Source organism: Sciurus carolinensis, chromosome 1 (genome assembly GCF_902686445.1).
Source record: "Sciurus carolinensis chromosome 1, mSciCar1.2, whole genome shotgun sequence".
Classification (NCBI taxonomy): Eukaryota; Metazoa; Chordata; class Mammalia; order Rodentia; family Sciuridae; genus Sciurus; species Sciurus carolinensis.
This window is the reverse complement of record NC_062213.1, coordinates 125,327,060-125,355,049: the sequence shown is the minus strand read 5'-3', so window position 1 is coordinate 125,355,049 and position 27,990 is coordinate 125,327,060. Positions and strand designations below refer to the sequence as shown.

Genomic DNA, 27,990 nt, shown 5'->3' with positions numbered 1-27,990 from the left:
CAGAAAGATCTAAAACCTTAAACATGAAAAATATATTTTTTAAAGATCATGTTTTTTAACATTGCAGTAAAACTGTTGAAAAACAAAGTAAGAAAAATAAGGAATTGAGAGAACCAAAGAAGAAGGAAAAAAAAATGAGAAGAATATGAGTTGATAATTTAACAAACTGAAAATAACTTATACCTAGACTTCTATTCAGGAGAATGCTTTTGAATACGAAGGTTGAATAAAAACATTTCTTGAGGGGCAATTAAAAAAAATACATGAAGGATAGTAAAAGAAGTCAGACATTCTTCAGGAGCAAAGAATTATCCTAGATGGTAAAGGGAGTGCAGAAAGGAATAAAGATATCAAAAAATGTAAATATTGAAGTGACTATAAATTAATAATGACTGCACACAATAATGACGTTGTCATGTGGAGTTTAAGAAAAATAAAAACTGAAATGCATAATAACACAAGGCAGGAGAGATTAAATAGTGAAAATGTACCAGAGCACAGCATAGTCAATGAAGTGGTAAAAACACTAATAAGTGTAGATTATAATCAGTTAAGGATACATTCTTATATCTCTACAGTATCTAGTAAAACAACAGGAAAATAATATATAACTAGTTAATGGAGGGAGAGTATAACTTAAAATAATATACTTTGTATATTCAAAGTAATAAAAGAGAAAACAAACAGGTATAGAAAGGAAAACAAAAAACAAATATTAAGATGGAAAACATAAAAATAAGCCTGACAAATTACATTAAATGTAAATAAACTAAAATTCCAATTAAATGTAAAAACTTTAAAAGATATACATCTCAAATATAAGAACACAGAAAGGTATACTGTTAGCATGTTATACCTTGCATAAACTAACCAAAAGAAAGCTGGTATATGTATGCCCACATCAGATATATTAGACTTTAAGGCAAGAGGCATTGCTAATCTTAAAGACAAACATTTCATTGTAATAAAAAGTCAACCTCCCAATAAGCCTTTACAATTCCAAATCTATAGGTACTAAATTATAATTTTAAATATAGAAAGAGAAATTGATAGAACTAAAGGTAGAATAAATTAATCATGACTGGGGACATAGCTCAGTGGTAGTATGCCTGGCTAGCATGAGTGAGGCACTGGATTCAGTACTGCACAATGAAATAAAGAAAAGAAAATTAATTCAACATATCCTCACTATTGTCCTCTCCTCAAACTTTGACTATCAGTAAAAGTCACCTATGAATTAATTCACAGTATGAATGACTTTTAATATTGTAGATTACCTCTAGGATTATTTGCATTTAATAGATCCTAACAGTAAATTTCTCTTCTTGTAGAAACCCAGGAAAATACTATGAGAAATACAGTTTCTCCAGTGTGTAGAATGTGAGACAGTCCTTTATGTCCTCTTGCCCTCATACACCACTAACTACTCTGAATAAAGTTTTCTATTTAAAATACGCAAAGAACATTCCAATGATATTTAAAAATTAAAGAGAGTTTTGTCAACAAGTACTAGAAGGCCCAATTTCTCAGCCTGAGCCAATAATTTTTCTGATAAATTTTTTTCTCTTTTAACCTATTGCATTTTATTGGTAATACATATCTATTATCTCTCTGAACTCATAAGACTGTAAGGGCCCACACCATCTTTGAGCTCATCTTTTCATTTCTGCAGTTTTAATACACAAGAGTGTACATGTTAATTAATAAAAAGTTTGTATTGGTAATATAAAAATTTCTTATTCCCAGATTTTTTTATAAATTATAAATATATATTGCTGTCCTTCCCTGTGATATACAAATAGCACAGATTTTCTTTCATATTACTTGCAAGTCAACATATACTTTTACCTTTTATTTCTTCCTAGGCAAACTGAACAGGGAATTAAACCCTAATACTAAATTCATGAGCTATTTTAATGAGACACTAATAAAATATAGTTGCAACCTATTTATTAATTTTCCTAAGGTAATATTTTACATACTTTTCACAATAGATATTTATACACACATTTAATAATGATGAGGGAGAGATACAGCTAATTTCATTTAGGGATTAAATAAATGCTTATTTGTTTCCTATTCTGTTGAGTACTTTTAGCTTTGTGAATTAATAATTAGAACCCTAACTTTCTCATGATAAAATTCAACATCTAGAAATGATTCTGATGTTTGAACAAACTTTAGAAGATATACGATTTTTTAAAAAGAATCATTCATTGCTAACATCTTTTACAATGGAATAGTTATGAAATTTTCTAGTCCAAAAAGTTTACTGTAATGTGAAATTAAGGTGTGATAAACAAGTAGAACAGGATTTATGAAATGTCTCTACTCATTTTGCATTCACTCAGAGGCAAGAAATAGTTTAGAAACACTAAGCATATCTGACATGAATTCTAGCTAATGGTATGCAAATAAATTAGCAATTATCCAATAACATATCGTAGGTATAAATTTTCACCTAAGGATATTTTAACATTTTTGAATGAAATGTTTAAGCATTTCTTTAAAAGCTATGAAGTGCAAATATTGAATTAAAATGTTTATTGAATTTCTGCTAGAACTCAGTACAGAGTTGGGGCTCTCCAGGGGTTGAAGGAATAAAAGCAAGCACACTTTTCAATACAGACAATACCATGGACATGCAGTGGATTTATATATTGGCTAGCCCCTCCTTTATGCAACCCACATCCTACAATTTACAGACTGCTCAATACATATTCAATATATAACCCTGCTCAATATACTAGCATATGAATAGGCATTTCTTTATCTGTTCTGCTTTATTTTGTCCTGCTTTTTGGTAACTTTTTACCGCACTAAATTTTTTCCCCTTAGTTAACAAAAAGGGTGTCATAAGAGTTCTGGCATTGAAATTAGACTACTGGGGTTGAATGTTGACTCCACCATTCTCAAGCAACATGGTATTGAACAGAACCTTTAACTTTTCTAGCCTTCAGTCTATTCATAAACTGTGTAGCTAATAATTTCTATAGCATAAGGCTACCATGAAGATTAAATGACCGACACATGTAACACACCTTAGAAAAATGTCTGGTCATACAGCAATTAGAACTTTTCATTGCACCTATTGTTCAGCATCCATGAGATAGAGTATATATAAACTCACTGTCCAATACGGGAGCTACTAGTCACATGTGATTCAAAATTAAAATTAACTAAAATTAAATTAAAGTACTCAGGAGGCTGAAACAGGAGGAGTACAAGTTTGAGACTACCCTCAGAAATTTAACAAGACTCTCATGGCTGGGGATATAGCTCAGTTGGTAGAATGCTTGCCTCATGTGCACAAGACCCTTGTTTCAATCCCCAGAATGAATGAATGAATGAATGAATGAATGAATGAATGAATGAATAAATAAATAAATAAATAAATAAAATAAAATAAAAACTCCCAGCAACTTGGTGGACCCTCAAAACAAAAAAATGGAAATGAAAAGGGTTGGGGATGCCATCTCAGTGGTAAAGTGCCCTTGGGTTCAAACCCCAGTACAAAAATAAAAGAAATTAAATTGTTAGTATATTAATTCTTACATAATTTTGTAAGAAACTACCAAACTGTTTTCCCAAGTGGTTGAACTTTTTGCATTCCTACTGGCAATGAATAAGAGTTCACATCTTGTCAGTATTTGGTGTTGTTGGTGTTCTGCATTTTTTACCATTTGGTATAGTCCGAATATGTCTCCTTAAAATTCATATGTTGAAACTAATCACCATTGTCAGGAAGAGGGGTTTTAGGAGCAGATGAGATTGTGAGGGACCTTGGAGGTGATTAGGTCATGAGAAGCCCTCTTGATTAATTTCCTTATAAAAAGAGGCTCAAGAGATTACCTTGACTTTTCCACACCTGAGACACAGTATTAAGGCTCCATCTATGAATCAAGAAAGCAGCCCTCACCAGACACCAAATCTGCAGGCACCTGGATTTTGGATTTTCCAGCCTCCAGAACTGTGATAAATAGTTTTTCTGTTGTTTATTAGTTATCCAGTTTATGGTATTTTATAGTAACCTGAAGACACCATTCTAATAATACAGTGGTATCTCAATATTGTTTTGATTTTTATTTTCATAACACATGATGGGCAACATCATTTCATATCCTTCTTTGCCATCCATGCATCTTCTTGGCCCATGTTTTTACTCAGATCCTTTCCTTACTGTTGGGTTTTAAGTACTCACTATGTATTTTGGATAAAGGTTCTTTGTCAGATATGTCCTTTTCAAGTGGCATTCTGTGATTTGACTTTTCACTCTGTTCACCTTGTCTTGAAGAGCATAAGTTTTTATTTACTTTTATTTTTTATTTTTTTATGGATGCAATATCTTTATTTAATTATTTTTATGTGGTGCTGATGATCAAAACCAGTGGCTCATACATGCAAAGCAAGCACTCTACCATTGAGCTTTAGCCCCAGTCCAAGCATAAGTTTTTAATTTTGTTAAAAGTTCAGCTTACTAATAATTTCCTTCTTGGATTGTACCCTTGATATTGTATCTAAAACATCAATGCCAAATTCAAGGACATCTGAATTTTTTCTTATGTTCTCTTCCAAGTGTTTTAAAGTATTGCCTTTTACATTGAGGCCCATTTTAAGTTTTTTGGAAGTCTGTAAGATCTGTGTCTAGATGCATGTGGATGTCCAATGGTTCCAGTACCATTTGTTTTTCCATTATATTGTCTTTGATCATCAAAGATAAGTTAACTGCATTTATGTGAGCCTATTTCTGGTCCTCTCATTCTGTTCCAAAGAACTATTTGTTTATTCTTTCAACATTATCACACTATTACCAGTGCTATACAGTAAGTCTGCAGTCAGAGTCAAAATTCGGACTTTGTGCTTCTCTTTCAACCTTGTATTGGCCAATGTGGGTCTCTTTGCTCTCACAATAAGCTTTAGAAAAAGTCTGTAAATATCAACAAAATAACTTACTGATTAGGACTGTATTGAACCATAGGCAAAACTGGGGAGAACTGACATGTGAAAAATATTGAGTCTTACTGTCCAGGATCACAGAATGTCTCCATTCACTGAGTTCTTCTTAATTTCTTTCATCAGAGTTTTGAAGTGTTCCTAATATAAATCTTTAATTTGCTTAGTTAGATTTTACTTAAGCATTTCTTTTTTTTTTTTTTTTGAGGGTACTAATGGAAATGGAAATTTTTTTATTTAAAATTCTAAATTTTCATTGCTGGCATATAAGAAAGTGACTGACTGCATATTAATCTTATATCCTATAATCTCATGATAATCAGTTATTAGTTCTAAGAGGTATTTTGTTGTTGTTGTTGAGTCTTTTGGATTCTCTACATGGATAACCACCTCATGGGGGAACAAAACCACAGATTTTTTTCCTTCCTTATCTATATACCTCTTCTCATCTTTCTGTATTATACTTACAACCATTTTAATTCTTCCTTTCCATGCAAATGTTGTAGTTCTTAGATTATTTTAAGATTATTTTGCTTTTTCTATCAATGGGATTTAACAAATATTTATAGAACTCCATAATACAAAAAAAGTGTAGTGTTGTATAAAATCATAAAGAAGGCCTACAACTAGCCTGAAATACCTAGTTGGAGGTTTCTTACAGAGTTTGTTGCTGTGAAATTGTGTCTAGCTGCCCACAACTGATACTGATTATCTATTAGACACTTTTCACTTAATAGCACAGCATACTTTTTTCACTTAATAGCACAGCATACAATCTAACATTCCCAATAAATTACAAACTAGTTCATTTTTCTTTTCAGTCTGCAATCCCAGGGCACAGTAGAGTTTTACCACAAAGTAGGCACTCAACAGGAGTTTGATAAATTTCAAAAATTACTGAACCCCAGTAATATGCTTTGGCAAGTCAGGAAAATTCACGAAAGAAAAGAACAATACCTTAGTGATAAAGAAGGGCAGCTTTCATGTATGACTAGCCTTTGTGAGAGCAATTTCAACTGAATTTCCTGACATGATCATTCATCCAGTGATTTCTGACCTTTCACTCATCTAGAAGGTACATTTACTTCATCACTCTAAATTGACTTTATTAGCATTTTCTCTATAATTTTCATATTATTTCAAGACAGGGGAGAGATTATCTTGATTTTCAAAATGGAAAGATCGAGCTGCAGAGGAGCCATGGGATTTACTCCCAACCCTCTTCACATTCTGGAGACAAAATATAATTTTCTAATCACTAGAAAGTAAAAAAGGACATAACATTTTAAATGCAAAGATATTTACCAATTATAAAGTGTAATTCATATTTGAATCTTTCTTACTTTCTAAAATGGTACATAACGAAAATATACCTGAATGTTTGATAGCTATAATTCTTCTTCAGTTATTCAGTTTGATCCTGGTAACAAGGGCAGAATAAACTATAGTGAAATCTGGATCATGGAATATTCTGAGAAATTTCAGAACATCTCCACTAGCTAAAAGATTAATTGTAAAAAGAATCATGTCCCACATACCTCCTAAGAGGTTTATCTTTGGGCATATATTAAACTTGATTTCATTATAGAACAAAATTTTGGTAATTTTTTTTAAAGTTTATTTCATCTGTGTGGGTCTAAAAGAAATCTTCATAAAAATACACATTTCTTTTCACTGGTTTTGGTTTTTTGGGTTATTTAATTAGTAGGATGATGTCTGGTTAATTTTAAATGCTTGAATGAAGAAAGATTGCTATTTGTGCATCCAAAAGTAAGTTACTTTAAATTACATGCTTCTAGAAGAGGCTTCTTTGTAATTTTCCTTGTAACCAGCTTCTTTTTAGAAAAGAAGTCAAAGCAAATATTGAGTAGACACTATTCAATGCATGCACCCTTTCAAAAGAAATATACTTAGGCTACCTGACAAGCAATTCTTCCCAACAATTACAAAATGGACAACAAAAGTAGGAACTGTTATTCCTATGTATTAGAAATGAGGAAAACTTCATTCATATTGTGGAAAATATTCAGTTATCAAAATATTAATGTATTATTTTAGTTTTTATGCTCTATTTCATCAATTTTATAAAAAATTATATTTTACCCCTCTTCTCTATCTCTGTTCTCTTTCTAGCTACCTGAGATGAACGCAATCCATTTATACATAATCTTTCTTCTTTTCCGCTGAACACACTGAACACCACAAACTTTCATGTGAAAAAATGAATGGCTATGAGGCTGGGGATGCAGCTCAGTGGTAGCATAGTTATCCAGCACCTGCAATACCCTGGGCTTAATACAAAGCATGAAAGAGAAGGGAAGGAGGAGAGGGGAAAGGGGAAGGCAAGAGATGGAAGGAGAGAGGAGGGGAGGAGAGTTGGCTATACCCCACAGTTGGTCATCAGAAGTTGTCAGTCACATCTAACTACTTTGTATTTAGGGCTGGGGATATAGCTCAGTGTTGGAACACTAGCCTATCATACCCATAAGCCCCAGTTTCAATTCCCAGTACCACAGACAAAACAGCTTATCTAAATTCTGTATAATTTCTATTGTGAGATACTCTTTGACACAGTCACTTACAAATATTTATAAATTTCTAAACATAAATTTGTTTTCATTTTAACAATATTCCTATATTTGATTTCTAACTTAAATGTGTTACAAAAAAAGGAGTCTGTCCTTAGAAAACTTGGAATGGAACCACCATTTGACCCAGTTATCCCACTACTCCTTGGCCTATACCCAAAGGACTTAAAAACAGCATATTACGGAGATACAGCCACATCAATGTTCATAGCTGCTCAGTTCACAATAGCCAGATTGTGGAACCAACCTAGATTCCTTCAATTGATGAATGGATAAAGAAACTGTGGTATATATATACAATGGAATATTACTCAGCCATAAAGAATGATAAAATTATGGCATTTGCAGGCAAATGGATGAAATTGGAGAATATCATGCTAAGTGAGATAAGTCAATCTCAAAAAACCAAAGGACAAATGATATCGCTAATAAGTGGATGATGACACATAATGGGGGGTGGGAGGGGTTAGGGTTAGAGTTAGGGTTAGGGAGGGGGGGCAAGAATGGAGGAAGGAAGGACTGTATAGAGGGAAAAGAGGGGTGGGAGGGGTGGGAGGGAAGGGAAAAAATAACAGAATGAATCAAACAACATTACCCTATGTAAATTTATGATTACACAAATGGTATGCCTTTATGCCATGTACAAACAGAGAAACAACATGTATCCCATTTGTTTACAATAAAAAAAAAGGAGTCTGTTTCTATTGATTTGACTATAATACACATTTATCAGTCACTATTTCTGACCTAGCATCAGTTAAGCTTTGATAAATGAATGCATGAAAAGGATGCATTCACCTTGTATAAATCAGGTTCAGGAAACTATACATTTCTTAAATCAATCTAATAAACTTTATTCAAATAAACTGATTACTTTGGATTAAGGCTATGATATAATTTGCATATAAGCTTATGAAAGTTACATCTTTAAAGAGACTTTTTTCTTTCTATCATTACTTTTCTTTTCCCAAACAACTTTGTCAATATCAAAAATAAAATTTTATGTCCATCTTAATTTAAAATCTCAAAATGACTTGTTACTAGTTTGCATCCAATATTTAATTATATTCACCACATTTTGACGATTGCCTTGCTGTTTTCCATTTCAAATTAGTTTCCTTCATCCTAAAGAATAACCCTTAGTAGGACTTTAAAGAAGGTGAATGTTAAACTACCTTAGATATAAAATGCCTAAAAACAACATTACTAATTATTAAAGGAGAAATAAAATTCTTTATCTCAGACCTTTAAAAATATCATTCTTTTAGTTGTTGACATCTGTTGATGATGATGGGGAATCTGGGGTCAGTAATTGCCCTTTGGTTTTAAAGTAATGCCTAAGGACATTCTTCTGTGGAAAGGTTGACTCCCCTCTTGTCATAATTTTTTCATAACGTTACAATAAGCATGTGTTCAGGTGAAGTACTTAAATCTTTCCTTCCTTTCCAAAAATCACCTACCTGAACTGCTTTAAGGCTGCTTCTTTGCCAATCTCTCTCTGCTTCAGGAACTTTTTTTTTTTTAAGTGTATATCTGTGTCTTCCAAGTGTCTTATCTTCTATACTGTACCTCTCATCACTTTATATCCTTTCTGTGTTCTGTTTGAATTTCTCAGATCTTTTTCTTTTTCTTTTTTTTTTTTAGTCCAAATTTCAACTTTTGTTCCACCTGCCTACCCTTTTTTTTTTTCACCTAGTACTGGGAAGTCAACTCTGGGGTACTCACTATATCACTGAGCTACAACCCCAGTCCTCCAGTCCTGTTTTTTGTTTTTTTTTTTTTTTTTTTTTTTTAAATTTTGAAACATGGCCTAGCTAAATTGCTGAGGTTGGCCTTGAACTTGTGATCCTTTTGCCTCAAGTAGCTAAGATTAGAGGCATGCCATCACACCTAGCAAAATTTAGCTTTTCCATTGTGATTTTCTGTGTGGCCAATATTTCTAGTTTGTTTTCTCATAATAACTCAATATCATATTGTTTCAACATTTTATCTTATTTTGATGGATACTGTCTTGTTAATTTAAAACTGAATATAATATTATTTGTATTTCATTAGGATAAAGTTATTTCCTATCAGTTGAGTTTTTGATTATCATTAGTAACTTTAGTTTTCTAACGTAGTTTCTTAATTCTTGTTACATATTTATGCTGATAAAAGTTTTTTCTCTTGTCTTCTCACTTTCCTTTTGCTTCTTTGCAGGTAGGTAGTGGCTTCACCTAGTCATACTCCTTTCCATCTCCCTCCATAGACCCAGATCTTTATCAGAGCCAGGGCTTCCAATCCCGAGGTAATACTACAGGCACTTGCAGAAGCAAGTTACTATGTCACTAGGCATGTGCCCCAAACACTAGTTATACAGTTTTCTCTACTTCTGTATGTAGGTTTACAGAAGTCCCAGATCTGTATAGTAATTGCACCTAATTTTTAAACTGTATACCAGAGGTAGGTAAGTCCAGTAGTGTGCCATGGAGGAAGGTTTTTGTACTTATTTCCCTAGACCACTCAATCTCCCCAGCAACTTTTCCCAGTTTATGCCAACACTAGCAGAAAGTGACTCAAGTCTCTTCCTTAAAGTTCAACATTTCTTTTCCATTTCTGGTCCAAAAAAGTAACCATCTTCAGTTGTTATTTGTGTGTGTGTTCATGCAAATGTATTACGTTTCATTTATAATTATTCTTTAGAGCAAAATGAGTGATTTAAATGTTAACTCATAACATGACTTTCAAAAGTGATTCATACTGGTATAATAACATCAATTTATACTGATTCATACCACTATTTGTGAAATATATTGTGGAAAAAACAAGTTAAAGTTCTTAAGATTCAAACCAATTTAAGTTCATCAACTCAAAAAATTAAATTTTTTAAAAAATAATTAATAGTAAATAATCTTAACCATGCAAATTTGGTAGATTTCAAAGTTACTGCCCCCAAATCCCATTACCTTATTTTTATGTTTCCAAGTGCTGGAGTCTAACATTTTTCTTTTTAAAAAACTAAAATATTGTGATGGAAATCATTCAGCATTTCATCTAGTCCAATCCATCATTATGGCAGTCACTAAGTATTTTTAATAGGTGTCTAAAGAATTTTGGAGACAAATGTCAGATATTTAGTGAAATCCATCATGACATATTTCTTTCTATTAATCACTGCATTAAGACTGAAAGAAGAGATACAAATCAAATTTTAACAGAAATTCTGGTATCTGCATACCAGGAAGCCACATTTCACCAGAATAAAATTTATTGATTTTATTACTGTTAAGTTCTATTTTTCATCCCTATTTTATGTCTCTCAGAAATAACTAAGTTTCTGGTGTAAATGCATGTTAACAGAGTTCATATACCATTGGAAATAATTTTTTTAGATAGTAGTAGTAGTATAGAGACATTTTATTCAAAGTGGTACAACTTTGGGGCAATAAGGTTAGTGTGATATATTATTAATCTAACAACTATTACCTAATCCATACCCTATTTATACATGACCTTTAAGAGATATTAATTATAAACATTGGATATTGTTCATTATCATGTTAATTCACATTGGTTTTACATTAAATACATGAACTGATAGCTTTTATTGACTAGCTTATCAAACTATATCACCAATGTTCAAAGTTCATTCCTAAATTTATCACATATCAGTTATCACAAAATCAGACTTATGCTTTCCAAATTGAAATAAAGCTATAGGTAAATGCTTTTTAAACTTCAGGGCCCTTTATTGTATCAGGTGCTTTCCAAATGTCCATAATGACATTTTTTAGTAGTGCTTAAATAATTTTTAAAAGAAGCATCCCCCAATTTTATTATTATAAGTTCCACAAAAACCTGGATTCTCTCCAATAATAGAATAATAATTCCATGGTCATAAGAAGAAAAGAAAAAGATAAAAGCTCTTTAGTAACATGCTTAAGTAAATGATCTATTTTTGTATGACCAACACATATGACTTTGTAATTTTCTTGATTAACAAGATATCAAGGAGTTGTGAGGTATGTGATAGGTGCTACTCTGAACTCAGAATCAGAAAACCTGGGTCTACATTTATGCCTATTACTACTTACTAGTAACATTTTCTGATATTGTGAAATAATGGGAAGAAATTCCAAGCACTAGCTTCATATTCTAGATCATCCTCTTACTATATGGAGGTTTTATAAGTTAATTAATTACATGGAGCCTCCCTCTGCTCACATGTAAAAGGAAGATGATAACGTTCAGTTGGAGGATGATTTTGAGGATTTGTTAAACACTAAATAAAATACTTAGCATTGTATCCAAGAGTATTTTTAATGTTAACAATGATTTTTAATTAGTTTGATGCTTAGATTTTTTTATGTCCTGAATAGAAAAAAATTACCTAGCTTACAAACATTATACATTTTGAAGTGAGATATCATAAAAATGCATGGAGGAGCTATGCAGTTACTCACAAATGCTAACTGGAAATGAATCACATCTGTAATTAGGGTACTATATATCACTTCTTATTTTCTTCTTGTCTGATACTTTCAATTGTTCTAATAAGGTCTAATCACCTCCAAAACCAAGTGAAAAATAATAATGAAAATTGGGTTCTTAGCCCAATATTACCATTGTAAATGTATGTCTTCTTAAATTTACTGTGAAATTTCAATTGGTGACTTTTTCTACTTTCTGAGCAAAACTACAATATTTCTTGTCACCTGTACTTTTTTGTTTAGTTGGTGTTTTGGTCAGTTTTTTCGCCACTGAGATGAAAGAACCCAACCAGAACAACTGTAGGGGAGGAAAGGTTTATTTAGGGTCTCATGGTTTCAGAGGTCTCAATTCATAGCAGACTCCATTCCTCGGGGCTCAAGGTGAGGCAGGACATCATGGCAGAAGAGTGTGCCAGAGAATCAGATTACATGATGATCAGGAAACAGAGATAAAGAGACCCCACTCACCAGATACAAATATGTACCCCATAGCCACGCCCCCAGTGAGCCACTTCCTCTAGTCACACCCCCTGCCTCTAGTTACCACTCAGTTAATTCCATTAGGGTCTAATTCACTGATTAGGTTGAGATTATAACCCAATCATTTCTCCTCCAATCCTTCTTGCACTGTCACATGTGAGCTTTTGGGGGATACCACATTTAAACCATAACAGTTGATTTGTTTTGCTTTTGTAAAACAATATTTTTATTCTTAGACACTAATGCTAACTAGACATAAGTTACATCAGTGTCAGTCAACTTTTCAACTGTGTGACCAAAATACCTGACAAAACAACCTGGAGGACGAAAGATTTATTTTGGTTGACAGTTTCAGAGGATTCAGTTCATGCTCTGCTGGATCCATTGTTCTGAGCCTGAGGTTAGGCAGAACACAGCAGAAAAGCATGGTGCAGGAAATCTGCTCAGTTCATTATCAGCTGAGAAGCACAGAGAGGGAAGGAAGGAGCCAGGAACAGAAACAGTCTACAAGGCCTCATTATCCAGGCCCAGTGATCTCCTTGCCCCAAACATGTCCCAACTGCTTATAGTTTTCACCAGCTCCTGGTAAGTTCATCCAAATTATTAGTTCATCAAATGGATTAAACCACTGATAAGGTCAAAGCCCTTATGATCAAATCATTTCTCCTCTGAACACCACCATATTGTGGAACACATGATGTTTTTGTGACATCTGGTTCCAAACCATAGCAATATTTTTGCATTTTTCTGTTATATTTTATTTTGATTTATATTTAACTGATACCTAAAAAATTTAAGAAGGCCAATATCCATAATGAACATCGACGCAAAAATTCTCAACAAAATTTTAGCAAATCGCATACAAATATATATTAAAAAGATAGTGCACCACGATCAAGTGGGTTTTATCCCAGGGATGCAAGGTTGGTTCAACATTCGGAAATCAATAAATGTCATTCACCATATCAACAGACTTAAAGTTAAGAATCACATGATTATTTCAATAGATGCAGAAAAAGCATTCGATAAAATACAGCATCCCTTCATGCTCAAAACACTAGAAAAAATTGGGGTAGTGGGAACATTCCTTAACATTTTAAAGGCAATCTACGCTAAGCCCATGGCTAATATCATTCTAAATGGTGAAAAACTGAAAGCGTTCCCCCTAAAAACTGGAACAAGGCAGGGATGCCCTCTTTCACCGCTTCTATTCAACATCGTCCTTGAGACTCTAGCCAGAGCAATCAGACAAACCAAAGAAATTAAAGGGATACGAATAGGAAAAGAAGAACTCAAACTATCCCTGTTCGCTGATGACATGATTATATATTTAGAGGAACCTGGAAATTCCACCAGAAAACTTTTAGAACTCATAAGTGAATTCAGTAAAGTAGCAGGTTACAAGATCAATGCTCATAAATCCAATGCATTTTTATACATAAGTGATGAATCTTCAGAAAGAGAAATTAGGAAAACTACCCCATTCACAATAGCCTCAAAAAAAATAAAATACTTGGGAATCAATCTCACAAAAGAGGTGAAAGACCTCTACAATGAGAACTACAGAACACTAAAGAAAGAAATTCAAGAAAACCTTAGAAGATGGAAAGATCTCCCATGTTCCTGGATAGGCAGAATTAATATTGTCAAAATGGCTATACTACCTAAAGTGCTATACAGATTCAATGCAATTCCAATTAAAATCCCAATGATGTACCTTGCAGAAATAGAGCAAGCAATTATGAAATTCATCTGGAAGAATAAAAAACCTAGAATAGCTAAAGCAATCCTCAGTAGCAAGAGCGAAGCAGTGGGTATTGCAATACCAGATCTTCAACTCTACTACAAAGCAATAGTAACAAAAACGGCATGGTATTGGTACCAAAATAGACAGGTAGATCAATGGTACAGAATAGAGGACATGGACACAAACCCAAATAAATACAATTTTCTCATACTAGACAAAGGTTCCAAAAATATGCAATGGAGAAAAGATAGCCTCTTCAACAAATGGTGCTGGGAAAACTGGAAAACCATATGCAATAGAATGAAATTAAACCCCTATCTCTCACCCTACACAAAACTCAACTCAAAATGGATCAAGGACCTCGGAATCAGACCAGAGACCCTGCATCTTATAGAAGAAAAAGTAGGTCCAAATCTTCAACTTGTTGGCTTAGGATCAGACTTCCTTAACAGGACTCCCATAGCACAAGAAATAAAAGCAAGAATCAACAACTGGGATAGATTCAAACTAAAAAGCTTTCTCTCAGCAAAGGAAACTATCAGAAATGTGAAGAGAGAGCCTACGGAGTGGGAGAATATCTTTGCCAACCATACCTCAGATAGAGCGCTAATTTCCAGAATCTATAAAGAACTCAAAAAACTCTACACCAAGAATACAAATAATCCAATCAACAAATGGGCTAAGGAAATGAACAGACACTTCACAGAAGAAGATGTACAAGTAATCAACAGATATATGAAGAAATGTTCAACATCCCTAGTAATAAGGGAAATGCAAATCAAAACTACACTAAGATTTCATCTCACCCCAATTAGAATGGCGATTATCAAGAATACAAGCAACAATAGGTGTTGGCGAGGATGTGGTGAAAAAGGAACACTCATACATTGCTGGTGGGGTTGCAAATTAGTGCAGCCACTCTGGAAAGCAGTGTGGAGATTCCTCAGAAAGCTTGGAATGGAAACACCATTTGACCCAGCTATCCCACTCCTTGGCCTATACCCAAAGGACTTAAAATCAGTATACTACAGAGATACAGCCACATCAATGTTCATTGCTGCTCAATTCACCATAGCCAGATTGTGGAACCAACCTAGATGCCCTTCAGTTGATAAATGGATAAAGAAACTGTGGCATATTTATACAATGGAATATTACTCCGCAATGAAGAATGATAAAATTATGGCATTTGTAGGCAAATGGACGAAATTGGAGAATATCATGCTAAGTGAGATAAGCCAATCTCAAAAAATTAAGGACGAATGATCTCGCTGATAAGCGGATGAGGACATATAATGGGGGGTGGAAGGGGTTAGCATTAGGTTTAGGGTTAGGTTTAGGGTTAGGGATAAGAAGAGCGGTAAGAATGAAGGAAAGGACTGTATAGAGGGAAAAGAGGGGTGGGAGGGGTGGGGGGAAGGGAAAAAAAATAAACATCATTGCCCTATGTAAACGTATGATTACACAAATGGTATGCCTTGACTCTATGTACAAATAGAGAAACAACATGTATCCCATTTGTATACAATTAAAAATAAAAAAAAAAAAAGAAAGACAAAAAAAAAATTAAGATGGTATGAATTTCTGGGGTACTATGTGATATTTTGATACATGTGTACATTGTGTAATGTTTAAATGAATTCAAACATACCTATCTCCTGATGGTAAAAATATTTACATTCTTGTCTTCTAGCTTTCTGAAATATACAATACATTGTAATTATTTATAGTCATCCTACTTTGCAACAGCACACCAAAACTCCTTACTCTTATCTAACTATAATTTAATACCCATTGGCCATCCCTTCCTATCCCTCCCCCATTCCTCCTATTCATTCCACCCTCTGATGAACAGAATGCTACTTTGAACTTCTATGAGATCAACTATTTTAGCTTCCATGTATGAGTGAGAGTCAACAGTATTTGTCTTTCTCTGACTAGCTTATTTCACTTAAAATAATTATCTCAAATTTCACCCATGTTGTTGCAAAAGTCAAGATGTCCTTATTTTTATGATTGAGGAGTATTTCCTTTTAGTATGACATATTCTTTGTCCATTCATCACCTGATGGACACTTATACTGTTTCCAATTCTTAGCTACTGCAAACAGTGCTGCATTATGCAGGAGTACAGATGTTTCCTGACATACTAATTTCATTTCATTTAGATATACACCCAAGAATGGAACTGCTAGATCATAGAGTAGATTTACTTTTAAATTTCTAAAGAAACTCTATATTGTTTTCCACAATAGCTGTAAAAATTAACATTCCCACCAGTACTATATAAGGGTTACTTTTCCTCCAAATCCTTACCAGCACTTATTATCTTTTGTTTTTGATAATAACAATTCTCCCTGAAGTGAAGTGATATGTTATTGCGTTATTGTGATTTTGATTTGCAATTCCCTGATAACCAGTGATGTTAATTATACTTTCATATATCTGCAGGCCATTTATATGTCTCCTTTAAGAACTATCTACTTAGGTCTACTGCTCATATTTTAACTGTTATTTATTTAAATAGTTATTTTCGTTATTGAGTTTTTTGAGTCTTCTATATATTCTGGATATTGACCCTTGTCAGAAGTATAACTTGCACATATTTTCTCCCTTTCTGTAGGTGGTCTCTTTGCTCTGTTGATTATTTCCTTTGTTGAGCAGGATCTTTTCACTTTAATATCATTTCATTTGCCTATTTTTCCTTTGTTTACTGTACTTTGGGGTCTTGCCCAAATCATCATCATCTTGCCCATTCCAATGTCCTGAGGTTTTATCCATGTTTTTTTTTGTAATATTTTCATAGTTTCAGTTCCTACATTTATACCTTTAATCCATTTTGAGTTGACTTCTGAAACTGATGAGAGCTAGGGATCTGGGTTTCTTTCTTCTGCATGTAAATATCCAATTATTCAATTTTCCCAACAGTATTTATTAAAAGTACCATCATTTCTTCAATAGATGCTCTCAGCAATAGGTGTTCTTGTAAATTTGTGGAATACCCATTGGTCTATATTTGTGGCTTTATTTCTAGTTTCTCTACTCTGTTCCACTGGTTTCTGTGTTTGTTATATGCCTATACTATTATGTCTTGCTTATTATCAATTTATAGTATATTTTAAAGTCAGGTATAGTATAATGCCCTCTGTTTTTTGTTTTGTTTTAAGATGGCTTGGACTATTAAGGGCTTTCTGATGTTAGACACAAATTTCAGGATTATCTTTTCTATTTCTGGAAGAATGTCATTGGTTCTTTGATAGGATTTGCCTTAAATGTGTAAAGTCACTTGTGTATAGGATTTTAACAACAATGATTCTTCCTACCCATGAACATGAGATATTTTTACATTTGTGTGTGGCTTTTTCATCTATTTGGTTTAATTTGCCCCTAGGTACTTCAATGTTTTTGGTAGGTATTGTAAAGGACATTTTTGCTTTCTTGATGTCCCATTCAGATAATTAGCTATTGGTATGTAAAAGCTATTTTTAAATGTCAATTTTTTTATCCTGAAATTTCCTTATTTCTTATTAGTCCTAATAATTTTTTGGTGGAGTCTTTGGAGCTTTTCACATATGTCATCTGCAAACAGTGACATGTTGACTTTCTCTTTCCCAATTTCAATGTTTTTTTCTTTCTCTTGCCTAATCACTCTGACTGGATATAAAGTTAAATAAAAGTAGAGACAGTAGGCATTTTTTTAACCAAGTCATGAAAGAAAATAATGTATTTCTGTGAAACATCTGTTTCTGTTTTTCACCTTTTAGTATTATGTTATTTGTATGGTCTTAATTAAACTGTGCTATGTTCCTTCTATACCTAATTTATTAAAGGGATTCTGAATTTTATCAAATGCCTTTTCTACCTCTAGTGAGATGATCATATGGTTTTTGTCTATCTGTTCATGTATCCTATCACATTTATTGATTTGTGCATATTGAACTAAGGACCCATAGTTAGAAGCTGCCTACAACACTTAGTTTCTAATTAATGTTCAATGTTTGGCTAATTAATTGAATTCTTACCTACTGGAAGTTTATTACACTGAGTATTCACAAAAGTCATTCACTTGGGATGGTCTTATTTGGTGTCTGCTGCACTGAACTAATCATCAATAATATCCTTGCTCATTCTCCAAAGTATCTCCATCATTGAATTACCTTACTTATAAAACAATCAACATAACATACAGTTAGAGTATATCCAATCTCATATTTCAGTTTATGTAGACTCATTTTTTTTGTGATTAGTTTTAATTTTGGCCCTGCACTTAATTTTCTCATTTTCTCTCCATTTTTCTATTTGACAGATAGGAGTGTTTCACAGAAATACATTATTTGAGAAATGGTATACAATCTATATTGTTGATTATGATACATATTCTTATAATCTCCTCAAATATAATCATAGAAGTCAAAAGTTCAAGACATGAGTCATCTCCATCTCCAAGTAAAGGTAGGATGGAAATAAGATTTGCCTATTAAAATAGTCATATACTAATTTGAGAGAATATGTTTCTTCTTCATTTACAATTCTTCAAACTATTTATCTTAATATTTAATTCAAAAAAATTAATGAAACTTAAGCAATGCAATGTTCCTTAATTTTATCTTATAACACATGGTTCTTTGAATTGCCTTAGCATATTTTTATTTCAGTTTTACTAGTCAATATGATTTCAACAGTGTCTACCCTGAATAAAAAGTAAAAATAAATGCTTATAGATCCTTGGAAAAATACATTAGTTAAGTCTACAGAAAAATATCATCTTCATATTATATAGTAAGGCCCAGGAATAGTCAAGAAAATTCTCAAGGAGTGTAAGAATTAAAACATCCTATAAGATATCAAAATGTATTATAAAAATGTATTATATTTTTTTTTACTCAGCTTTTTCACTGCTGTAACTAAAAGACCTGACAAGAACAATCTTAGGGGAGAAAATGTTTCAGAGATATCAGTCTATAGAAGGCTGGCTCCATACACTGGGGCTCAAGGTGAGGCAGAACATCATGGCAGAAAAGTGTAGCAAAGGGAAGCGACTCACATGATGATCCGAAAACATTCAGAGGCTCTGCTTGCTAAATACAAAATATATACCCTAATAGGCATGACCCCCCATGACCACCTCCTCCAGCCATACCCTAATGGCCTTCAATTTCCACTCAGTTAATCCCATCAGGAGATTAATTTAGTAACTGGGTTAAGGTTCTCATAACCTGATCATTTGTTCTCTAAACCTTCTTCATTGTCTCACATGTAGCTTTTGGAACACACCTCAAATCCAAACCATAACAAAAATTTAACAATTAATAGTTTATATCACTGCATGGATATACAGATAGATCAATGTGAAATAATAAGCCACCCTTCAAAATATAAATAGACAAATTCATACATATGATCACATTATATGAAACTGGAGTCATTACGAATCAGTCTAGAAATAAACTATACCCATAAATATCTTGGAGTACTAGTTTTTTCATATAGGAAACAGCCATGTACTGCTGGGTGGGTATGTTATGGATTTATATTTCTTTATCACAACTTAAATCACACAATAGGTAAAGAATACAAATTAAAAATTTGGTGACAAAGAAGCTAAATGGCGAAAAATCAAAGTGTTTCCAAATTTCAATATTCACTGTAGAAATTAACAATTATTTCTACAATTATTTCTAGGGTACATATAAAATATAGACCACATTCAGCAATTAATCACAGTGTTTGATGGGGAAGGAGCTATAAAGGCATTTACTGCTTTTCTATTACATATGTTTGTCTTGAAGCAAAAGAACAAAATAAATTTTGCCAATAACATGAAAATTTTGCATTTATTTCTTGCTAATGGGGCAAGAACCGGGTAATTCAGACAAGATGTTGGCATGATTTGAAAATGAGATGTTCTCCCAAAGTTCCTGCATTAAAGCAGGAATGTTCAGAGGTGGTATGATTAAATGGTGACATCTATAACTCAATCAGTCTATCCCAGTTTGAATGGGTTAACTGGGTGGTAACAGTAGGCAGGTGGGATGTGTCTGGAGGAGGGGGATTACTGGGGTGGGCCCTGAAAGGGTTCATCTTCCCTGTGGCCCCTTCCCTAATTTCTCTTTGCTTTTCAGCAGTCATGTCCTGAGCAGCTTCCCTTCACCTGGCCCTTCTGCCATTATGTGCTGCTTCTCTGTGGGTTCAGAGCAATGTGGCCCACTATGGAGTAAATCTCTGAAACCATGAGCCAAAATAACCTTCCCCTCTTCTCACTGTTTTCGTTGGGTATTATGGTCACAGCAATGCAAAGTTGACTAACACAGAGGTGATATTCTTTAAAAAAAAAAAAAAAAAAAAACTGCTAAGAGATACAATAAAGAAAAAAAGTAACTTTTCTCAATGAGTTACTTGATTTAATCTGTAATTCCATTTGTCACTTCCATTAACTAAAATTACAATAACTAAATAAATACACAGTACCAACAGGTATATATCATACTAGACAGTATATTTAGTATTAGAAAAAAACCTCATAGAAAGTTTATTTGAAAAATACTGTATTCAGATACCAATTTCAAAATTCAATTTATTCCTAAAAAGTCAGAACTGAGGAAGTAATTTCAAGTAGTACCAATTTTCTGGCCCTCATTCACTTTAACATTAGTTAAATGTTAGAAGTTTGAAATTTTAAATATAATTTTTCTCGATGCCTCTATAATTCTCTAGTATTAGTAGCAGTGAACTGGTTTGACATGCAACTAGTTTTCTATTTAAAATCATTTTGCCAAATTTTAGGCAATAGGTAAAAAGTTCATTCTCATTTCTTTCTTCCTTTCCTACAATTCATTAATTAAATTTGAGAGGCAATGAAAACTAGTTGGTCTGTTAAACGTAATGAAAATATGAGTTCTTAAAAATTCTATTAAGTACTCAAATGCTTTATAAAATAAAACTTTCAATAGTTGTATCTCTGCAGAGAAATTCAAAACCCATCATCAGATTAAAACCACAAACCAAACTATTATTTCCAAGTTATTTTACTGAGGCTGTACTATTACAGGATGACAATATTGCTCCTAGGACAAACTGCCTCCTACAGAGTCGGAATCAGTCTTTCATTCCAAAAGCAAACAAAAGCATGTGAAACAAGATCACAGTCATCACGCTGCAGATGTGGGAATAGCAAAGGGCAATGAAAACACAGGACAGGAGCAGTAGGGAAAAGCAGCTGGCCTCCTGATTCTACTGCAGGTATCCTTTGTGAATTTATTCTTTTCCACTACAGTACCTCCCAATCACAAGTTCATGTTCAAATGGAGAAGTATAAGGTATGGATCTAACCAATAATGGCAGATCGCAGAGTTGATATTTTAAAAATCACGTATAAGTTATAGGAAAAACGATTTTTAAAAAATATTTTAAATTTTAGTTTGCTTTCCTAACCTTTGCTTAATTTGGTGGAAATATAGATTTATATTTCTTTAAAGGTCAAAAATCAATCATTGTTTTATCAAACAATCAAAACATAAAATTATTTGCATCATGTTATACATCAATTTAAAATACTGTTGTCAAATATCCGAATAATAATTATATTTTTTGATTTATATTTTTAAATGAATTTTCTAGTTGTTCATATTTTTCATATCTTAATAACAGCTTTGACAGTGAGGTAAATTTAAGTAGATCTCACTCTGACCTAGGAAATATAGGACTTTGTAAAACAGGTACCCTTTACTGGCTAACATTTAAAAAAACGATAATGGAAAACTTCTATATGTAGTTCTCCAGGGATATATTTATTTGTTATTTGATATTTAAAGTAGTTATATCAAAAGTACAGAGTATAGTTGGAATGAAATAAGAAGATAAATTCTTTTCTAAATTTCTTGATTAACTTCACATGCATTTAATGCTGCCCTAATCTATGGTTTAACTCTCTTCATTAGGTATTACTTATGGAAAGTCCTAAATGTGGTCACATGGTGAATTTTACTCAGTTTCTAATGAATTCTGTACAGTGTAGAGCGTATGTTTGAAGTTCTTAGACCTTCAAATAAAGAGACTATACTTTACCAAGGGGTAATAAAAGCTCATTAAAACCAAGTGAAAGTTCCCAAAGGGATAGTGTTTCTCTTCTCTTTCTCCTCTCTCTCTATCTCTTCTCTTTCTCATGTCCAGAATACTTACTAATGAATGATATCATTTTAACGTGTTTAGTTTTGAAATGTAGTAATATCACATAGTAATATCACATGGCCTTTCATTTACAGTATTCTGTGAACTTTTGCTCTGGTTTAATGAAGAGGCAATAGGTCCTCAAAGGGAGATCAGGAGGAATTCAAGTGAATCTTGTCCATCAAGTAAGGATTTTCTCAGGTTATAAAGATGATACTTTGCACAGGTCATGTAAGTGTAATGCAGTTTTGAATTTGGTAAGAAAAGAAATTAAATCCAAGAATTTATTGCAACAACTCACAACCTCAAATTGTTTCTATTTTCTTATTCCCATGAGCCTTTCCATAGAATTAACCTGTCAGAAAGCAGGGAGGGAATAACCCTGATTTATTCCTGAAAGCAAAGTGAGACTTAAGGTTCAGACATATTATAGGAAGGGGTCTAAAGCAAACAATATGTTGTGTTTAACTTGATCAAAACAGTAAGTCATTAACTAAAACGCTAGTGTAGGCACATGTTTAATTCAGTCTTCTAGCTAACTAGTCCCTTAAGATTATAAAATCTTACTGTAAACCCATATAAGCTGATCATTTAAATGATACATGGGAATTGTTAGTTGACTCAAAATAGGAGACCCCAGAGAGCATAAGGATGCACCAGACAATCAGTAATTTACAAAGGAGTCATAAAAGAGAAACCCAGGACCAAAGTTTATGGCCTTAAGTATTAAGGAAAAAAATCTTAGCTTCATTTCATTATAAATATTTATTGAAATAACAGACCTGCTTCCAATCTATAAGATCAGAGAAAGTTTCATGGAGAAGAATTGATTAAAGAAGACAGTCTTTTCATAATAGGGTCTCCTTGCTACACTTCCATGAATGAGTTCTATTTTTATATCATCCATTTAATATACTTTCAAAGCATTTTTATAACCTGCTGGGATTACAACTAATTTGATATATGGTTTTGTAAACTTTCATTATTAAGGCCAAGTTGTTGAATTAAAACACTGCTTGTTATAAAATCATTTATCTTTCAGTTGTGCATCACACTAAAATTGCTGAGAATTAGAAAGCACCAAGGATTAAAGGTATGTTTGGTGGTAGAGCAATTATGTTTGGTGGTAGGGCAGGTAGAACCACATGCAACTCTTACATACCTCGGTAGCAAACTGCTGGAGTCCACCAATATTAATTGGTCCTTCTTCAGTGGCATACAAGTTGCATCCTCCTACACAAAGATCCGAAGTAGGACATACCATTCCACAAGTAAGACCAAGTGGGTTGTCAGAAAAAATCATCTTAGCAGCTCCATAATAATTCTGCAAAATAAAATAAAAGTTATTTTGTAACAATGTACCTTAAACATCAAGCATGACAAAGAGCTCTTCTGTTAGATAACTGGATTGAATATCAAGATGTCAAGATGTAGATAAGATATAGATATTAGAATATTATTCATCATTAGGAGCCATAAACAAACAACTAAGAGTACCTGAAACATAGAAATATCTATTACACAGTATATTGATAAAACTATAATCAATTTCATGAAAATAAAATTTAAAGAATAAATATCTATGAGACATTTTACTCATAAGCCATTTTCTTGCTCTTAATTCTTCTTTTCACTTTTAACAAATAAAAGTCAGGTAGCATTGCTTGAACAAGCTTAAAATCTGTTAAATTAACAATTTAAGAAAAAAAGATCCTCATCTATGTAACTATATTAAAAACAGTCAGAGATCTCCTTCCCTTCATGTTGCCTGACTTATCTGGGGATATTTATTTTATGACACTCTGTGCTGATTAAAACCTTTGGAATCATCCCTATAACCAAAGACAGATGAAGAGTATTTTACATAGACTCCTAGCCTCAACAAATTCATCTTTTCATCATGCCTTTCCTTACATTTTACTATTATAGAATAGCTTAGAATGCTTATTTTCTCAATAATTTTTAGAACCTAATTTGTTCATAAATTGGACAACTGCATTATTATGTCCTTAATAAAGAACAAATGATAAACTGAATATCTGGAGTAAATATTACTCCAGATAAGTAAACATTGGCACTGACTAGTATCACTGAAAATTGTGAAGTATATAAAAAAAGAAAAAGTTTGAGAAACTGTAATAAGAGGAAGGAACATAAGGCACATAAAAAATAAATGTAACATGGTATCTTAGAAATGATACTAGAACAAGTAAAGAACATTACATACAAATTCAGAAAATCTGGATAAGGTAGGAATTTTAGTTAATATTGTATCATTGGTTGTAACAAATGTGCTATACTAATATAAGAAGTTAATAATGAAGATTGCTGCAGGTGTGTAGGGGAACTCTCTGTAGCACTGTTAAAATTTTTCCATGAATCATAAACTATTACAAAAATATTTTAAGAAAAGATTGAGTAGAAAATATTTGACATAATGGTATCAATACAAACTGCTTTTCACTGGTTTTGTTTAAGAAAATTTTAAGGATCTTTGAGAATATACATATTACTTCTATGAAGAAACAAATGAAAACCCTTGAACACAAACACAAATACTTGGTAATAAACACAAACATTGGTGATAATTATAAAAACATCAGTGATGTTCACTATTTGTTGACTTAGTACATGTCAGTACTTAGGAAGAACTTCATCTTATCCTCAACCATCTATCATTATATAAGCTATGGAGTACTCAATTGAAACTTTATAGATACAAAAAAAGACAAAATATCTGATAATCGAAATGATAAGAATAAATAGGAGAAATGGGTTATCAATAAATTAGAGTTAAAAGAAAGATTTAAAATAATCTTGATATAAATTTAAGAAAAGACAAAATGGAAGGAAACTATGAAAATATCACAATACTGGAATCTATGTAAAAAGAATAGAACTGTCATTCTGAACTAAATATTCAAAATTAGAACTTAAAATAGGCTTTTATCAACACTCACAGTGGCTTAACAATATGGTCTTGTTTAGTGTGGCTCCCCATTAACCAACAGTTATGTGTGACATGTAAGAATGGCTCTTCGTTACTAAATGCATAGTAGGAATGTGCAATGAAATGTAATTCATAACGAATGCAACTCAGGTAGGAAACGCAGACAATTGGCCAACGATCAAAGAGAAGGTAAGTAATACAGTCAGGATCATACAAAATTATGTTGTCCAAGACTTGGTACAATGTAAAATCTAGTTACAGTGTTCTTACTCAAGTAAAATATGATCTTGCACATACACATAAAGGAACACATATATTGTTTTCAATATAAGTTTGTGGGCACATAGATAGCCTATTACATTATAAAACATGTTTTATACTCAATTAGGTGGCTTTTATTCCATAATTCCTTAATTGTGGTCTTTCTATAGTGCATTTTCATGACATTGGATTAGGTAATGGTTTCTTACATATAACACAAAAACTAGCAACAAAATTGAATTTATCTAAATTAAAAACTTTTGTATTTCGGGCTGGGGATATAGCTCAGTTGGTAGAGTGCTTGCCTCGCAAGCACAAGGCCCTGGGTTCAATCCCCAGTACCACAAAAAAAACTTTCCTATTTCAAAGGGCACTATCAAGTAAATGAAAACAGAATCCACAGAATAGGACAAAATGTTTACAAATCATATATATGATATGGGATTTGTATATAGAATATACTAACATTCACAACTCAATAATAAAATGTAAAGTAATCTAATTGAAAATGAGCAAGATATCAGAAAATATTTTTTTCTAAACTGGATATCTAAGTGGTTAATAAGCACAAGAAAATATGCTCATAATCATTAGCCATGAAAGAAATGCAAATCAAAACCAAAATGAAATAACACTTCTCATTCATTTGGATGGCTACTGGTAAAAAGGTAAACAATAAAAAGTTTTGGCAGTGATAGTGATAAAGGGAAAATGGAGTGTTTATACATTGCTGATGTGAAGAAAACAATTTAGTAATGATACATGCTTTAATGAGGTAATGATAAATAACATGTATAAATCTTGAAAAGACTATGCTAAGTGAAAGAAGTCATTCAGAACAGACCACATTTTATGTGATTCCATTTATATTAATTGTCCAGTAGGAAAAAGTATACAGCCAGAAAGCAAAGTAGTGGTTTCCCAGGGCTGGGGAGTCTGGCAGAAAGTGGAGAATGACTGATAATAGTATAGGTAGGGTCTCTTTTTGAAGTGATAAAAAATATTCTGAGATTGTGATAGTTGTTACAACTCTGCAAAAATACTTTATCAAATTAAGCTCATTTACATAAACAGGGTATGTGACTTTTATCTCATTTTGTTATATTTTATAAAGTGCTTTTGAGGTAACAGGAATTATTTAGACAGTTCAATAAAATGAATATTTTGTTAAGATTGTTAGATTAGATACAAAAATAGACAATGACATAACTTTCAGAGTCAATCTATTGTTCTTTTTACTAGAAAACTAAGTAGTACTTTGGTGTCCCTTATATTCAAACAATTATTTAGTATGATAATAAAAGGATAGAGTCATCTCCTTGGTCTAATTAATGATTTTGGATTATTTTATTCAATAGTGGCCAAGAAGAACAATTACTAACTTTTAAAGTTAATCAGTCTGTTCCTAAGCAGACATCCTAGGTGCTGCCTAAGCCCATTAATCACCTCACTAGTAACTGCAATTGAGCAGTTAATCACTTCTAGTGATAATCTCAGTCATTGGTCAGTGTTCCTTCCTTCTCTTACTTGACATTTTAGGAAATCTGACAGGATTGATTAATAAATATTTTGATTGATTCACTGACTAAAAATCATATTGCCTAATTAGAAGTGTCCTTGTAATACACAATAAATAAACAAACAAACAAGTAAATAAATATCATAGAAATAATATAAACTGACCATGCACAGTTGCCCATGCTATAATCCCAACTGCTCTGCAGGCTGAGGCAGGAGGATCATGAGTTCAAAGCCAGCCTAGGCAACTTAGTAAGGCCCTAAGTAACTCAGGGAGATCCTGTCTCTAAATAAAACATAAAATAAGGCTGGGGCTGGGGCTCAGTGGTTAAGCACCCCTGAATTCAATTTCTGGTACTCCCCAAAAAACAAATGATGTAAACTAATTAAACACCCAAGCATTTTTCCATAAAAACACTGATTATTTCATGAGCCCCAATTTGAGTTTCAAAATTACACATATAATGATAATACTAGAAGAAAAAGATATACATATTGCATAAATACAACAAGTATTTTAAATTATACGTATGGTTCATGATTTGCTGTAGCTGTCAAACTACTAGAGTCTAATATACCACTGCATGCCATCAGACATGAAATTGCCTAATAATTATTCTACATTCTCATGAAGACAAATGTAGCCCTTGTACCAAATCAAAATTTGTAGGAAGATTTTATATTTTAAAAGTTAATAATGATTTATGGGATGCTTTTTTAAGTCAAAAGCATAACTTGTATTAAACAACATAAAAAGCAAATATGGTGTTCTCTGGCTTGGAGATGCTTCAGCATCACAGAAGGAGTCATTCAGATTAAGGTGTTCAGCATCAGCTTTAAATGGGTGACAATCACTCT

The 27,990-nt window shown here is 32.6% G+C and overlaps 1 protein-coding gene and 1 non-coding gene across 2 annotated transcripts in view; one reads left to right on the top strand and one right to left on the bottom strand.

The window, feature by feature from the left end:
* Positions 1 to 27,990, bottom strand: part of Dpyd (dihydropyrimidine dehydrogenase) — an 810,982-nt gene that overhangs the window by 588,534 nt on the left and 194,458 nt on the right. Inside the window, 1 exon segment of the mRNA XM_047549961.1 lies at positions 23,566 to 23,727. Coding sequence (XP_047405917.1) covers positions 23,566 to 23,727 — 162 coding nt within the window.
* On the top strand, positions 25,888 to 25,961 carry Trnaa-cgc (transfer RNA alanine (anticodon CGC)). Its single transcript has one exon. It is a non-coding gene; the product is annotated as a tRNA-Ala (tRNA).